At 32.6% G+C, this 17,157-nt stretch overlaps 1 protein-coding gene across 1 annotated transcript in view; it reads right to left on the bottom strand.

Annotated features, from left to right (window-relative positions):
* Eys (eyes shut homolog) overlaps positions 1-17,157 on the bottom strand; it is a 1,581,889-nt gene that overhangs the window by 1,422,952 nt on the left and 141,780 nt on the right. The window contains 1 exon segment of the mRNA XM_071613805.1: positions 2,583-2,608. Coding sequence (XP_071469906.1) covers positions 2,583-2,608 — 26 coding nt within the window.

The raw sequence follows: 17,157 nt of genomic DNA, 5'->3' as shown, positions 1-17,157 counted from the left end.
TCAGGAGTGTGATCAGGAGTATATGTAATTATATGTTTAGTTCACAAAAGACTAAAAGAGCATAGCTTCCCAGATACTGGGTAAAAACATAGTTTTCTTTATTAGTTTATTTGTTTGCATATTTTAGTGTAGTCTGTGTGAGTTCAGAAGAGCACAAAGAAAAAAAGAAGGTACTAATAGATAATCACACTAAGCCTAGAATCTATGAAGACTTAGATGTGCTTATTAAACTATATTAACTAAAGCATAAATAAAACAATTCTTGATTTGTTAATTTATAATAGAAAAAAGTCACAAACTAAAGAATCATTGTATTTGTAACTATTATAAATATAGGTAACTAAAAATACACAATAAATTATTGAGAAAGAGCAATGTTTTTACAACATGGGATGATAGTATAGAATTCAAAGTCAGGCTCAGTATAATTTTCTATGAATATATGCTTTACTTTTTACTTTATTTTCACAGTAATTATTACAGGGATTTCAAATAAACTGAGGGTTTCTTTTCTTTTCTGGTTTTGTTTTTTGTTTGTTTGCATGAGAGATGACTGAATTATATTTGAAAGCAAATAAAATTTATAGTCAAAGAGACCAGAAAAGCGCATCTCAGTTTCCAAATGACCTTGAGCAAATCTTCAGCTGTATGCATTTCACTTTCTGTATAGTTTGGAAAACATCCACTTTTCATAGTCCTCATGAGGAAAAAAGGTTAAATGACTGCCCAGCTTTATGAAACTAGAAAGAAGTCAGCACAAAAGCACATAGCACAATTCTCAACCCATGGTACATTCTGAATAAATATTAACCATCTTTATGAGTGATAGAACTAGGATTTAGACTCAGGTATCCTAGACCTATGTGTTTTACATGCTGTCATCTCTTATCTATCATTTTCACAAAGTACAGCTCAACCGGAACAAGAATGTTATTCCATTATGCTTCTTGAATTTATTTTAATAAGTTCATTATAGTTATACATAAATGTAGAATTCATTATGATTTGTTTATACAAGCATATGACATAGTTTAGATAATTCATTCTCTTTTTCCTCCCTTTTCCCCTCCCTCTACTCTTCCCCTTGTCCCCTTCCTCTACTCCACTGTTCCCCTTTCTATTTTCTCTAGCTTCCACATATCAGAGAAAACATTTAATTATTTACTTCCTGGCATCTGCTTATTTCACTCAGTATTATGTTCTCTTGTTCCATCCATTTATTAGCAAATGACATAATTCCATCCTACTTTATGTATTGATAAAACTCCCTCATGTGTATGTGTGTGTGCATAAGTGTAATAATACACATATATATGTGTGTATATATATTTGTGTGTGTGTATATATATATATATATATATATGTATATATATATATATATATATATATATATATATATATATATATATATATATAATACTTTCTTTATTGATTACTCTGTTGAGCGACACCTAGATAGACTGGTTCTACAACGTGGCTATGGTGAACTGTGGAATAAAAAATAATAAACATTGGAATGTATGTATTAGTATAGTATGCTCTGTTTCATTCTTTCAGATAAATACCAAGAAGTGCAATAGTTGGGTCATATGGTGGGTCCACTCATAGTCTTATAAGGATCTCCATATTGCTTTCCAAAGCAGCTGTACTAATTTGTAGTCCCAACAACATTTATAAGTGTACTTTTTCTCACATCCTCACCAGCTTTTATTTTTACCTTTATTTTTGAAGATTACCACACTTACTTGAGTGATATAAACTTGGTGAGCTTTCATTTGCATTTCCTAGATTTCTAAGGATGTTTAATAATTTTTCATATATTTTTGGCTATTTGCATTTCTTCTTCAGAGAAGTGTCTGTTTAGTTCATTTGCACATCTATTGATTGGTTGGTTGGTTTTTATTTTGTATTTTTGTTGTAAACTTTTGTAAGTTCTATATGAGGGGAGTGTGTGTGTGTGCACTTGCGTGTGTGTGCACGTGTGCGTGCTTGTACTGGGAATTGAACCCACGGATGTGTTTTACCACTTAGCTACACCCCAAATCCTGAAAGAACTTGAAAATATCTTGTTTAATCACTTTTACTTACAGCTATGCCTAAATCAAGGATCTGCTTAATGAAGTGTATTATCTCTTGAAAATTTTATGCAAATGTGTTACTTATGTGTGTAAATTATTGTGAGGGAACTATTCTTAGTTTCATCAAGTTTTTCAAAGAACTCTCTGATCAAAGGATAGTGATCTATTAATGCATACCAAAGAAATAAAAAGTATTTGAGAAAATCCTGTAGCTATATATGTTATTTTGGGGTGTGTATATATACACACACAAATGCAAATATCTATTTATACACATATTAGTTTGTATCATTTATAATGTCAATATTATAAAATTAATTACTTCTTTTTAGAAATTTAAAAATGTTTATTTAAATAAGAAATGTAATAAAATCACAAGTCTATATAGTACAAAGTCTTTTCTTCACAAAGGGAAAAAAAGTAGAGTAGAGTCAGTGGAAATTCCTTCTGAGGTTTCACTATCATCACTTACAAACTTAATACAATATTATAATATAGAAATACCTTCTGTAATATAGATGCTAAGCTACCTGAAAGATATTTACAATATACATGCAGAATATGTTTCTCATATATATAAAAGTAAGCAATTCTTATCAAAGTATAATAACTCTCAGTTTAAGAAAAGTCTTCTATTTTTCTATGTCATTTTGTCAGATTTTATATTAATATGTAGAGTCTCTCAGCAAAGGAGTCATTATGAGATGAATCTTACTAACATTTAACATGTGAAATATATGGCACAATTATTAGCTCTGTTTATTAAATCAATATAAGAAGTTACATCATAGATAGGCAAGAATGAATTCTTAATAATGATATGTAGACACATGGTACTTAGATTTTGTCAAAGTAAAATGTGTATAATTGGGAAAAGACAGGTATAGGTTCTATGACTTCACCATCTAGATGGCCACATCAGTCAGGTGTTCCTTAGACAAAATCGTTCTTATGCCTTACTAAAATCTCTCAAAATTTCTTTGGGGCCTCAATTGGAACTTACTGTTCGGATGGTTCTGGAATGTATCCTCCAAAATCTCATGTATAAGACAAGGCAAGAAAGCTTAAAGGTGGAATCATTGGGTTATAAGATCCTTCACCTAATTGGTGCAGTAATCCTTTGATAGGAATTAACTGGATTATAACTGTAGGCAGAGAGAGTGTGACTGGAGGAGGTGGTCATTAGGGGCATGTTTTGACCTTGGTGAGAAGAGAATTGTCTTTCTCTTTCTCTGCTTCCTGGTGTCATGTTCTCATCTGCTTTCCTCTACCACAACTTCTACCATGATGTTCTGTCTCATTTCAGGTAACAAGGAATGGTGTTGGCTATCTATGAACTGAACACTCTGAAACCATGAACCTCAAAATAAACTTCTCTTTTAATTATTTTTGTCAGGTCTTCTTGTTCAGGGCAGAAAAAAAAAGCTGACTAAAAATGGAGACAGGATTTTGTACAAGTGGTTGCTGATATAAGTTCTTTTGTATTCTTCTCAGTCTCTTATTACCACACACATTTCTTCATTTATGTAATAATTCATGTAATTATCTCTTTAATAGACATAATTTCTCAATGGATAATCTGAAACTGCATTATTCACCCAGGGGAAATTTTGACATGAATAACATTGTTCATTTGACAGATGCAGTTAAACAAAAAAAGGAAAAATCCTCATGAGGAGATTCTCTTTCCTGTGTGTTTTTAAGAGATTACTTTGTTAAATGCATATACTGACTCTTTTATTTTAATACTTCTGGGATTAATAAGCTCTAAGTTTTTAATTATGTGGCTCCATAGAATTGTGGAGTTTGTGAGTTATTGGTTAAACTCTCCATTGTGTGCATGTGTATGTGTGCATGTGTGTGTATGATAGTGTGTATGCATATAGAATTTTTAAAACAGGCTTTTTCTATATATAAGCATCTACTACTGTTGGCAGATGGAGATAATTAATTTTTTGCAAACTTTTTATTTCTTTCCCCTTCATTTACTGTTTTTTCCTTTTGTTTAGGAATAATTAGAAATCAATTGTTCATATATATTCTATTTTTCATTTGTTCTTTTTAGATATACATGACAATAAAGTATATTTTGACATATTATATATACATGGAGTATAACTTTTTCTAATAGGAGACCCCTTTCTTGTGGTTGTACTGATGGTGTATTGGAATATGAACATAGGAAAATTGTGTCCAATTCATTCGACTGTCTTTCTAATTCCATGCCCCCTCTTTTATATGAACAATTTAGAACTATGGTTCACATAGACTAAAAAATTTACAAGAAATAGGTAAGGATTAAACAGTTTATGCATGTTTTCCATTTTGACAAAACTTCACAAAATATGAAAATCATATTATTATGTTTGGGCAATATTGTTGGTCTTTCTTATGAAAACAAACTAGAGCTTGTGCCTTAAAATCAAAGCATTGATTTTTAAAATATATGAATGAAGATTAAGAACATAAAACAAAGGCAAGAAAAGAGCAAAAGATTTAAAACACAAAGAATGGATATGGATTATTAATTATCAATAAATCTTGAGAACCTGAGAAATGATAGAGAAGTGACTAAAGTACCAGAAAAACAGTAGTCCAAATACAAAAAATATATAACGAGAGGGATAAATATGAATGAAGAGGCTAACTTATTTAGTTAACTATTTAAAATAATTTTATTGATTTAAAAAGAACTCACAAGATTTCCTGATTAAAATTACACTTCAGAAAAGTTAGAATGATTCAATTTAATGTTAGAACTTTCCAGAAATAAAAAAGGAAACGGATATACAAATTGTAGATGCATACAGGACACCGAGCACACAAAATCACAGTAGACCAACGCCAAGACACATTGTTATGAAGATATCCAATATACAGAACAAAGAGAAAATATTAAAAGCTACAAGAGAAAGGAGGCAGATTACATTCAGGGGTAAACCAATAAGGTTAACAACGGATTTTTCATCACAGACGCTGAAAGCGAGAAGATCCTGGAACAACGTATTTCAAACACTGAAAGACAATGGATGCCAACCAAGAATTCTGTATCCAGCAAAATTAAACTTCAGGTACGACAACGAAATAAAAATATTTCATGATAAACAAAAGCTAAAAGAATTTTCAGCCAGAAAACCAGCATTGCAAAGCATCTTGAGCAAAACACTACACGAGGAAGAAATGAAAAACAATAACCAAAACCATCAGTGGGAAGTGCCTCTATAAAGACAGAGGGCGGGGGGAAAGCTAACCATGGAGAAACAAACTAAATTAAAAAAAAAAAAGAAGATAAATAATCAAACATGGCTGGAAGTACAAACCATATATCAATAGTAACTCTAAACGTTAATGGCTTAAACTCTCCAATAAAGCGACATAGGCTGGTAACATGGATTAAAAAAACAAATCCAACAATATGCTGCCTCCAGGAGACACATCTGATTGGAAAAGACATACACAGGCTGAAGGTGAAAGGTTGGGAAAAAATATACCATGCACACGGTCCTCGTAAGCAAGCAGGGGTGGCCATCCTCATATCTAATAAAATTGACTTCAAGACTAAATTAATCAAAAGGGATAAGGAAGGACACTATATACTGTTAAAAGGAACCATTCACCAACAAGACATAACAATTATCAATATTTATGCACCAAATAATGGTGCTGCGACGTTCATAAAACAAATTCTCCTCAAGTTCAAGAATCAAATAGACCACAACACAATAATTATGGGTGACTTCAACACACCTCTCTCACAATTGGACAGATCCTCCAAACAAAAGCTGAATAAAGAAACTATAGAACTCAATATCACAATCAACAACCTAGACTTAACTGACATATATAGAATATATCAACCATCATCAAGTGGATATACTTTTTTCTCAGCAGCACATGGATCCTTCTCAAAAATAGACCATATATTATGCCATAGGGCAACCCTCAGTAAATATACAGGGGTGGAGATAATACCATGCATTTTATCTGATCATAATGGAATGAAACTGGAAATCAATGATAAAAGAAGGAAGGAAAAATCCTACATCACATGGAAAATGAACAATATGTTACTGAATGATCAATGGGTTACAGAAGACATAAAGGAGGAAATCAAAAAATTCTTAGAGATAAATGAAAATACATACACAACATATCGGAATCTATGGGACACAATGAAAGCAGTTTTAAGAGGGAAATTCATCACTTGGAGGTCATTCCTCAAAAAAAGGAAAAACCAACAAATAAATGAGCTCACACTTCATCTCAAAGCCCAAGAAAGGAAGAGCAAAACAACAGCAAATGTAGCAGAAGGCAAGAAATAAATAAAATCAGAGCGGAAATCAACGAAATTGAAACAAGAGAAACTATTGAAAAAATTAACAAAACTAAAAGTTGGTTCTTTGAAAAAATAAATAAGATCGACAGACCCTTAGCCCCATGCTAACGAAGAGAAGAAGAGAGAGAACTCAAATTACTAACATACGGGATGAAAAAGGCAATATCACAACAGACACTACAGAAATACAGAAGACAATTAGAAATTATTTTGAAAACCTATATTCCAATAAAATAGAAGATAGTGAAGACATCGATAAATTCCTTAAGTCATATGATTTGCCCAGACTGAGTCAGGAGGATACTCACAACTTAAACAGACCAATAACTATAGATGAAATAGAAGAAGTAATCAAAAGACTTCCAACCAAGAAAAGCCCAGGACCAGATGGGTATACAGCGGAGTTTTACAAAACCTTTAAGGAAGAATTAATACCAATACTTTTCAAGTTATTTCAGGAAATAGAAAAAGAAGGAGCTCTGCCAAATTCATTCTATGAGGCCAACATCACCCTGATTCGGAAACCAGATAAAGACACCTCAAAGAAAGAAAACTACAGACCAATATCTCTGATGAACCTAGATGCAAAAATCCTCAATAAAATTCTGGCGAATCGGATACAAAGGCACATCAAAAAAATTGCGCACCATGATCAAGTAGGATTCATCCCTGGGATGCAAGGATGGTTCAATATACGGAAATCAATAAATGTTATTCACCACATCAATAGACTTAAAAATAAGAACCATATGATCATCTCAATAGACGCAGAAAAAACATTCGACAAAGTACAGCATCCCTTTATGTTCAAAACATTAGAAAAACTAGGGATAACAGGAACTTACCTCGACATTGTAAAAGCTATCTATGCTAAGCCTCAGGCTAGCATCATTCTCAATGGAGAAAAATTGAAGGCATTCCCTCTAAAATCTGGGACAAGACAGGGATGCCCTCTATCACCACTTCTATTCAATATAGTTCTCGAAACACTGGCCAGAGCAATTAGACAGACGAAAGAAATTAAAGGCATAAAAATAGGAAAGGAAGAACTTAAATTATCACTATTTGCAGATGACATGATTCATACCTAGAAGACCCAAAAGGGTCTACAAAAAAAATACTAGAACTAATAAATGAATTCAGCAAAGTGGCAGGATATAAAATCAACATGCATAAATCAAAGGCATTTCTGTATATCAGCGACAAAACTTCTGAAACGGAAATGAGGAAAAACACTCCATTCACAATATCCTCAAAAAAAATAAAATACTTGGGAATCAACCTAACAAAAGAGGTGAAAGATTTATACAATGAAAACTACAAAACCCTAAAAAGAGAAGTAGAAGAAGATCTTAGAAGATGGAAAAATATACCCTGTTCATGGATAGGCAGAACTAACATCATCAAAATGGCGATATTACCAAAAGTTCTCTATAGGTTTAATGCAATGCCAATCAAAATCCCAACGGCATTTCTTGTAGAAATGGATAAAGCAATCATGAAATTCATATGGAAAAATAAAAGACCCAGAATAGTAAAAGCAATTCTAAGCAGGAAGTGCGAATCAGGTGGTATAGCGATACCAGACTTAAAACTATATTACAGAGCAATAGTAACAATAACAGCATGGTACTGGTACCAAAACAGGCAGGTGGACCAATGGTACAGAATAGAGGACACAGAGACTAATCCACAAAGCTACAACTATCTTATATTTGATAAAGGAGCTAAAAGCATGCAATGGAGGGAGGATAGCATCTTCAACAAATGGTGCTGGGAAAACTGGAAATCCATATGCAACAAAATGAAACTGAATCCCCTCCTCTCGCCATACACAAAAGTTAACTCAAAGTGGATCAAGGAGCTAGATATCAAATCAGAGACTCTGCGTCTTATAGAAGAAAAAGTTGGCTCCGATCTACATATTGTAGGGTCGGGCTCCAAATTCCTTAATAGGACACCCATAGCACAAAAGTTGATAACAAGAATCAACAAATGGGACTTACTTAAACTGAAAAGTTTTCTCTCAGCAAGAGAAACAATAAAGGAGGTAAATAGGGAGCCTACCTCATGGGAACAAATTTTTACTCCTCACACTTCAGATAGAGCCCTAATATCCAGAGTATACAAAGAACTCAAAAAATTAAACAATAAGAAAACAAATAACCCAATCAACAAATGGGCCAAAGACCTGAACAGACACTTCTTAGAGGAGGACATACAATCAATCAACAAGTACATGAAAAAATGCTCACCATCTCTAGCAGTCAGAGAAATGCAAATCAAAACCACCCTAAGATACCATCTCACTCCAGTAAGATTGGCAGCCATTATGAAGTCAAACAACAACAAGTGCTGGCGAGGATGTGGGGAAAAGGGTACTCTTGTACATTGCTGGTGGGACTGCAAACTGGTGCGGCCAATCTGGAAAGCAGTATGGAGATTCCTGGGAAAGATGGGAATGGAACCACCATTTGACCCAGCTATTGCCCTTCTTGGACTATTCCCTGAATTCCTTAAAAGAGCGTACTACAGGGATACTGCTACATCGATGTTCATAGCAGCACAATTCACAATTGCTAGACTGTGGAACCAACCCAGATGCCCTTCAATAGATGAATGGATTAAAAAAATGTGGCATTTATACACCATGGAGTATTACGCAGCACTAAAAAATGACAAAATCATAGAATTTGCAGGGAAATGGATGGCACTAGAGCAGATTATGCTTAGTGAAGCTAGCCAATCCCTAAAAAACAAATACCAAATGTCTTCTTTGATATAATGAGAGCAACTAAGAACAGAGCAGGGAGGAAGAGCAGGAAGAAAAGATTAACATTAAACAGATACATGAGGTGGGAGGGAAAGGGAGAGAAAAGGGAAATTGCATGGTAATGGAGGGAGACCCTCATTGTTATACAAAATTACATATAAGAGGTAGTGAGGGGAATGGGAAAATAAACAAGGAGAGAAATGAATTACAGTGGATGGGGTAGAGAGAGAAGATGGGAGGGGAGGGAGGGGGGATAGTAGAGGATAGGAAAGGTAGCAGAATACAACAGTTACTAATAGGGCATTATGTCAAAATGTGGATGTGTAACCGATGTGATTCTGCAATCTGTATTTGGGGTAAAATTGGGAGTTCATAGCCAACTTGAATCTAATGTATGAAATATGATATGTCAGGAGCTTTATAATGTTTTGAACAACCAATAAAAAAATAAATTAAAAAAAAGAACTATTCTGTCACTTTTTACTCAGATTATCTCTAATTATAAAAATATGAAATTAAAATAATTTAAAATTTAATAAAGGATATAATATTAAAGAACTTAAAATCATAATTTCTTATCAATCATACTATACTGATAAACTAGAATGTTTCAATAATAATAAAATTATCTTTGATTAACTGAACAATATTTATTAAAGAAAACATGCAAATATTAGCACTTAACATAATTTTAAATTAGTCCTCTTCTTTAAAAATGAAAAAAAAAAATACAAAGATAAATCTTTAGGTGATGCACCTTTTTATTTGTTTACCATAAAGTTGTTGCAATATTATCAAATGTGATCATGAGAAATAATATAACTAAAATGTTCATTGATTGTAATCTTTGTGTATTTTATTGAATTTAGAGAAAGAAATTTTATTTATTTTAAGTTTGTAATTATTCTAATGGGTATAGAAAAATATCCAAATACATATACAAGATTATAAATATGCTTTGCTTGCTTGTTTCTAAGAGAAAATTTATAGTTGCTCAATTAGTAAATTTCTTGTAAAAATTATCTTTATTATACGGATAGAGGTAAATATGCCTTACAGCTAAAGCATTAATTTAATCATCTGTGTGAACAGTCATCTGTTTGTGATTGGCAAAATACATACATGTAATATGTATGGAGCTTATTTCATATACTTATGGATTATAAAAAAGAATAAAAGAGAGATTTGGGTCATACATTAAATTAAATGTCCTAGGGATTAGAAGTCAGACTGTCTGGAGTTGAAATACCTCTGAATGAAATTTGAAATAAGCAATGACTTGTATTATGTTGTGTATGGTTTGCTCAACTTAATAGATATATTGATACCTCTCCTTCCTCAGCACCACAAACAAATAATGTTCTAGATTTGATTCTAGAAGAAAGACAATCTAAGAGGTTCCTGCTTAAAGGATATAAAGTTCATTGTGTTTCCCCTAATGAAAGCCAGTTGCCAACTCACAACCTATAAAAAGTTTCTAGTCTTCAAGGCTCAAATGTTCCTGAAAAGTTTCCCATCAGCTGTCAAAAAATATTACCACCCAACAGTTGGCTGAAGACTCCAAATGACAGGGAACAAACCATCTTAAAACGTACTTAAAGAAAACTCAGGCACTATATAGAATAGAAGAAAATCAAAATGAAAAAAAAAAAGTAAGAATACTTTAGAATTACAAGAAAATTATTTTGCCCCTATAAATGAATTCACAAATATGTACAATTTAAAAGATAGAAAACTCCCCTAGAATATTACAAATATAATAAAACATTAAAATCCAAAACTAGCTCTTAAACAGTCAATTAGAACAGAGTACAGTAGAAAGTAGAGCAATGTAAAAGTGGGTAATAAAAAGGAAATTAGGAGAAAATGAAAAAAATCAATTTAGAAAAATAAGCAGTGAAATAAAAATAAAAAGAACCAGTCTTTTAAACAAAAGAATTTAAAAAGTGACTCCCTGCCATGAATAAGTTCTTATTTACTTCCCACACATCCCAACACTATAAAATTTCAGGTCACTGGGCAAAAAACATACAAATAGGCTTCCAGAGAGAGAAACACAAATTGAATATTATAAATCAAATGGCTGCATGTTATGTACAAGATTACACACTATGACATAACTTCCCCTCTTTTTGCTTTATCATTTATCTTGGATCATTATTAGTCATATTCCAAATTCATTTCCACATATCCGTATCTTTTGATTCTAATAAAGAACCAAATGGTGTCATATATGATCCTGAGCATATTTCATTTAACATGAGGCATACACAGTGATGGGAAGGCTAGGTCAAACATTCTATAAATTTGTAATGTTACTGAGTAATGCAAATTGCCTCTCTTGGACAATGTACTGATTTTATATTATAGCCATCAGTGGATAAAATCACTAAGATGTGAACCTATCATATTCTTTCCAGGCTGACAGAAGAAAAATTATATATGTATGGTGTTTTAAAACTTTGCTTTACTGGCAGTTTGAATTAAGCTGAGCATCTCCCCCACATGTTTAAGGGTACTTTCTGTCATCTCATGTAAATCACAAGTTTGTATTACTGACTGATTATCAGTTGTTTGTTTCTTTTGGTGTTTTGCTTCTTAATTTCTAGGAATAATTGACATTTAGTGACTTGCTGAGTAAAGCACTGATGTTTTTTTGTTGTTGTTGTTTTTTTATGAAATCTACAGATTTATGAAAGATCTTGTATGAAATTAAATGTCCTTACAATTCTTTTTTTGTCTTTTGAGTTCTATGATAAGCACATATTTTTACTTTTCAGGTAGTCAGTCACCAGTCCTTTCATTGTGGCTTCTAAATTTTAAACAGTAGCTATAAAGACATTCCCCATTTAAATTTACATATTATTAACCAACATTTCTCTTGTACTTCTGTATGTTTTTACATTTAAAATATTTATTTGAATTTAAACCAGAGAATGATGGAAGGCATATACAAGATGTATCTTTTTTTTCAGATAGCTATTTAGTTGTTTAAAATTGACTATTGACAGTCCTTACATAATTTAATGATTTAGAGGGCCATTTTAGTGTATGCCAAATTTTCTGAATGACTTGGCTTTATTTTGGAACATTGTATGTAGGTGTATTCCTTGACTATTAGTGCAACAATGTCATGATTTTTTGTTATTGAAGCTATACCATATACATTCATATCTGACAGCACTGTTCCTCCATCATGCAGTATATATTACAGCATTGTGTATATTTAAACTCTTTTTCAGATTGTGTAAGCATGTATCTATATTATAGTAATATTTTTAAAATTCTCTATTTAAAACTTGAATGTTTTTATTAATTCAGTCTTATATATTTTAACTACTATTTACATGAAATCTTTTCTTTCTTTATATCATTTATCCAATCTATTTGAGAAATATAATTCTTTTTTCATTTATATATTTATTGATAATCTTTATTTCTTTGTACTTGTTTTGAAACTAACTACTATATGCAATATGGGTGAAAATCTCTCAACTGCATTTATTTTTTAAAATAAAACTTATGTGTGTTGTACTGAGACTGAACTCATGGATGCTTTATCATTAAGTTGTATCACAACCTTTTTATTTGTTTATTTTTATGGTACTATGGATTGAATCCAAGGTTGATTTACTTTACCAGTGAACTATTTTACCCCTCCATCCCTTTTTACTTTTTTTGTGTTGAGACAGAGTCTCACTAAGTTATTAAGGTTGATCTCAAACTTGGGATCCTCTAGCCTCAGCCTCTGAGTTTCTGGGATTGCAAGTACCATCACACCCAGCTAAAATATTTTTTTCTTCCTAAATTTTATCTACAGCCCTAAAATCCTAAATGGATGTATAGATAGTGGGCATTTGACAAAAATATAGTTGAATTTGGAACAATATGGTGATAAAAATGTTTTTTGATGAAGATTGCTTTCAAGATACAGTATTTTATACTCATATAATAATCACTATAAATTTACCAAAAGACTACAATGAATACATTATAATTAATATCTTACAAGCTCTTCCACAAAAAGTAGAATGAACTACTTAAAGGAAAAAATAGAAGGAATAAATATTCATTTGAAACATCAATTCACAAATGCAAGAGTCACTATTTGTTTATGAAAACTGTCTACCAGTAGATATAATATGTTAGAAATGTATATATTTAATTTATATTAGTAAACTAATAATGATGTTCTTAAGGATTGATGTTCAGAGAATTTCTCTCTCTCATTTTTTGCCATGATTTCATCTTTTTTAAAGCATGATTCACATTGTCTTATTTCAATCCACAACTTATTATCCACTTTGTCAGTAGCTCTTTTTCTCAAACCTATTAATACATATAATTAACATAAATGATGACACTGAAAAGAAGCAGTGCCTGTCAGCTCTTTCTCAAGTCCTGCACTATAGACCAATTGTCCTTGAAGGGGCTTCTTCTAATTAATTACCATCCTTCTTTGTAGGGTAATCATATTGGTGAGAATTGATTGGGCGTGTAAGACACTTCATTTAGTTGGTAGAAAAATCCCTTAATTAAAATAATTTTACTGCTGGTAAAATTAATGCTCCTCATGTAAACTCACCAGCTTGACTTTAAAGTTCCTCTTCAATTATATTTTATGAGAAACAAAATAAGATATTAATGACAACAACCAGAAGAAATAAGAAAAAACCTTGCAGTGCATAAGATGCATAATTCTATTTCCATATTTTTCATTTGTTGTAAATTCTCTTTTGTTTTAAAAACTTTACTATTAGAAATTGTGTTGCTTAATCCTAATGTTGACATTAAAAATGAGTTTGGCTCTACTAAAATATTTATTGACTGTTGATCTTTATTACACTGGTTTCTTTCCCTTACACAGCCCAAGACATTTAGATGCTCAGATGATAGGGTTACATAAGTCTTATTTTTGTGACAATCAGCTATATTCAGTAAGTTCTGACCATACTTTCATGAGGGGATAATGATTAAATATACTTAGATTACTTTGATGCTAATTGCTCAGCACTGATTCATCCTTAAGCAATTTGGACTTTATATTATACCTACCATGCTGTGAGAAATATATTTGTTATTATACTGCCATTCACAAAATTTGACTATATTTACTCAGAGATGATTTATCCAGGAGTGTCTTGGCTTTCTATTACTCCCCCCATTTTCCCTAAAAAATAATACATTCGTTATTACAGCATTTTAAATATGTTCCCTTTAACACTTTTTAGTTCTCAAAAGATGTTTCTGTTTTAAAATAACTAGACACATGTAAGCATTATTTCTAGTTTGTAGCAAAAGGAAATCAATTATGAAAATGATCTAAGTACTGAAGTTCATGAACTAATGTGGTGTGTGACAGGAGATAGTATTTCTTAATCTGCACATTAGAAGCATTTAGGAAGCCTGTAAAGGTCTTCTAGGTCCACCTCACTACAATCCTCTTTGCTTGTTCTCTACTGCAAGGTCAACATCAATGTGTTTCATGAGCTCCTCAGAAGATGGCTGGGTTTAAAACCATTGAACTAACATAATTTATAAATAGTCCTGAGACAAATGTATCAATTTTTCTCTAACTTCATTTGTTGTTCTTGTTTGTTTGTTTTGCTTGATAGAGTCATTTGTAAAGTAGTATTCATAACACAGTCTCTGAAGTTCCTTTTAACACTAACATAGTATAATCAACAAGTCTTTGCTCTCTTCTACCACTTCTGGTCTTGAGTGTGATTTGCTTAATGAACTGATAACTATTTCTGTCATTAGAGGTTGTTAACTCTACAGAATAGTATTTTATGAGCATGATGAAATAAATTATCATGTCCTCTTCTTAAAAGACTAATTGTTAGTTTATTTCAACACTGTTTAATGTAACAGTAATCTTATAAATGCAGCTGCTGTCAGTTAAATAAAATAAGCTCTTAGTTAAGAACAGACACATCAACTCTACTAATTTGCTTATTGTTGATAAATTCTAATGCCAAAATATCAATGTCAGAGGAAATATTCTTTGAAAGAATTAATTGAAGTACCATACAGTTTGAAGAATGTGAATCAGATTTGCATCAGCTAAGTCAAATAGTATTAAAATGTAATCAAAGATAATTATGCTCATCAAAATAGATTCTAAGATAGGAATTGACAGCCTATAAAACAATTAAAATATATTTAATAAAATATGTGCTCAATGCTTTCACAAGAGGACACAGAAACCAATCCACAAAACTACAACTATCTTATATTTGATAAAGGGGCTAAAAGCATGCAATGGAGGAAGGATAGCATCTTCAACAAATGGTGCTGGGAAAACTGGAAATCCATATGCAACAAAATGAAACTGAATCCCTTTCTCTCCCCATGCACAAAAGTGAATTCAAAATGGATCAAGGAGCTTGATATCAAATCAGAGACGCGCCGTCTGATAGAAGAAAAAGTTGGCTACGATCTACAGTCGGTGGGGTCGGGCTCCAAATTCCTCAATAGGACACCCATAGCACAAAAGTTAATAACTAGAATCAACAAATGGGACTTACTCAAACTAAAAAGTTTTTTCTCAGCAAAAGAAACAATAAGAGAGGTAAATAGGGAGCCTACACCCTGGGAACAAATCTTTACTCCTCACACTTCAGATAGAGCCCTAATATCCAGAGTATACAAAGAACTCCAAAAATTAGACAATAAGAGAACAAACAACCCAATCAACAAATGGGCCAAGGACCTGAACAGACACTTCTCAGAGGAGGACATACAGTCAATCAACAAGTACATGAAAAAATGCTCAACATCTCTAGCAGTCAGAGAAATGCAAATCAAAACCACCCTAAGATACCATCTCACTCCAGTAAGATTGGCAGCCATTAGGAAGTCAAACAACAACAAGTGCTGGCGAGGATGTGGGGAAAAGGGTACACTTGTACATTGCTGGTGGGACTGCAGATTGGTGCAGCCAATTTGGAAAGCAGTATGGAGATTTCTTGGAAAGCTGGGAATGGAGCCACCATTTGACCCAGCTATTCCCCTTCTTGGTCTATTCCCTAAAGACCTAAAAAGAGCATGCTTCAGGGACACTGCTACATCGATGTTCATAGCAGCACAGTTCACAATAGCAAGACTGTGGAACCAACCTAGATGCCCTTCAATAGACGAATGGATAAAAAAAATGTGGCATTTATACACAATGGAGTATTACTCTGCATTAAAAAATGACAAAATCATAGAATTTACAGGGAAATGGATGGCATTAGAGCAGATTATGCTAAGTGAAGCTAGCCAATCCCTAAAAAACAAATGCCAAATGTCTTCTTTGATATAAAGAGAGTAACTAAGAACAGTGTAGGGACGAAGAGCAGGAGAAGAAGATTAACATTTAACAGGGATGAGAGGTGGGAGGGAAAGGGAGAGAGAAGGGAAATTGCATGGTAATGGAAGGAGACCCTCAGGGTTATACAGTGGAGGAGGTAGAGAGAGAGGAGGGGAGGGGAGGGAAGAGGTGGGGAGGGGGGAGGTTGGAGGATGGGAAAGGCAGCGGAGCACAACAGACAGTAGTATGGCAATTTGTAAATCAATGGATGTGTAACTGATGTGATTCTGCAATCTGTGTATGGGGTGAAGGTGGGAGTTCATAACCCACTTGAATCAAAGTGTGGAATATGATATGTCAAGAAATTTGTAATGTTTTGAACAACCCACAATAAAAAATTAAAAATAAAAAAAAAGAGCTGACTAAGCCAGAAAATTAACTCTTATTGATACCTACACCATTTGCTCACATTTACAATCTATGAAGAAGAACTTCATTTATTTGAAGTTTCCATTGCTTGAGATTATAACTTCAACCAACTACTTATATTTTCCCCTTTCTGATTTATTTATCCATTTTATCGTCCTTTTAAAAATGTTACACTCTACAGTGATTTATTACTACTCTTAGAATATTTACCTGACACTTTAATTCTAACATTTCCCTCCCCACA

Source organism: Marmota flaviventris, chromosome 6, assembly GCF_047511675.1.
Source record: "Marmota flaviventris isolate mMarFla1 chromosome 6, mMarFla1.hap1, whole genome shotgun sequence".
In the NCBI taxonomy this organism is placed as follows: domain Eukaryota; kingdom Metazoa; phylum Chordata; class Mammalia; order Rodentia; family Sciuridae; genus Marmota; species Marmota flaviventris.
Note: the sequence above shows the minus strand (reverse complement) of the source record. Positions and strands in the feature narration are given on the sequence as shown.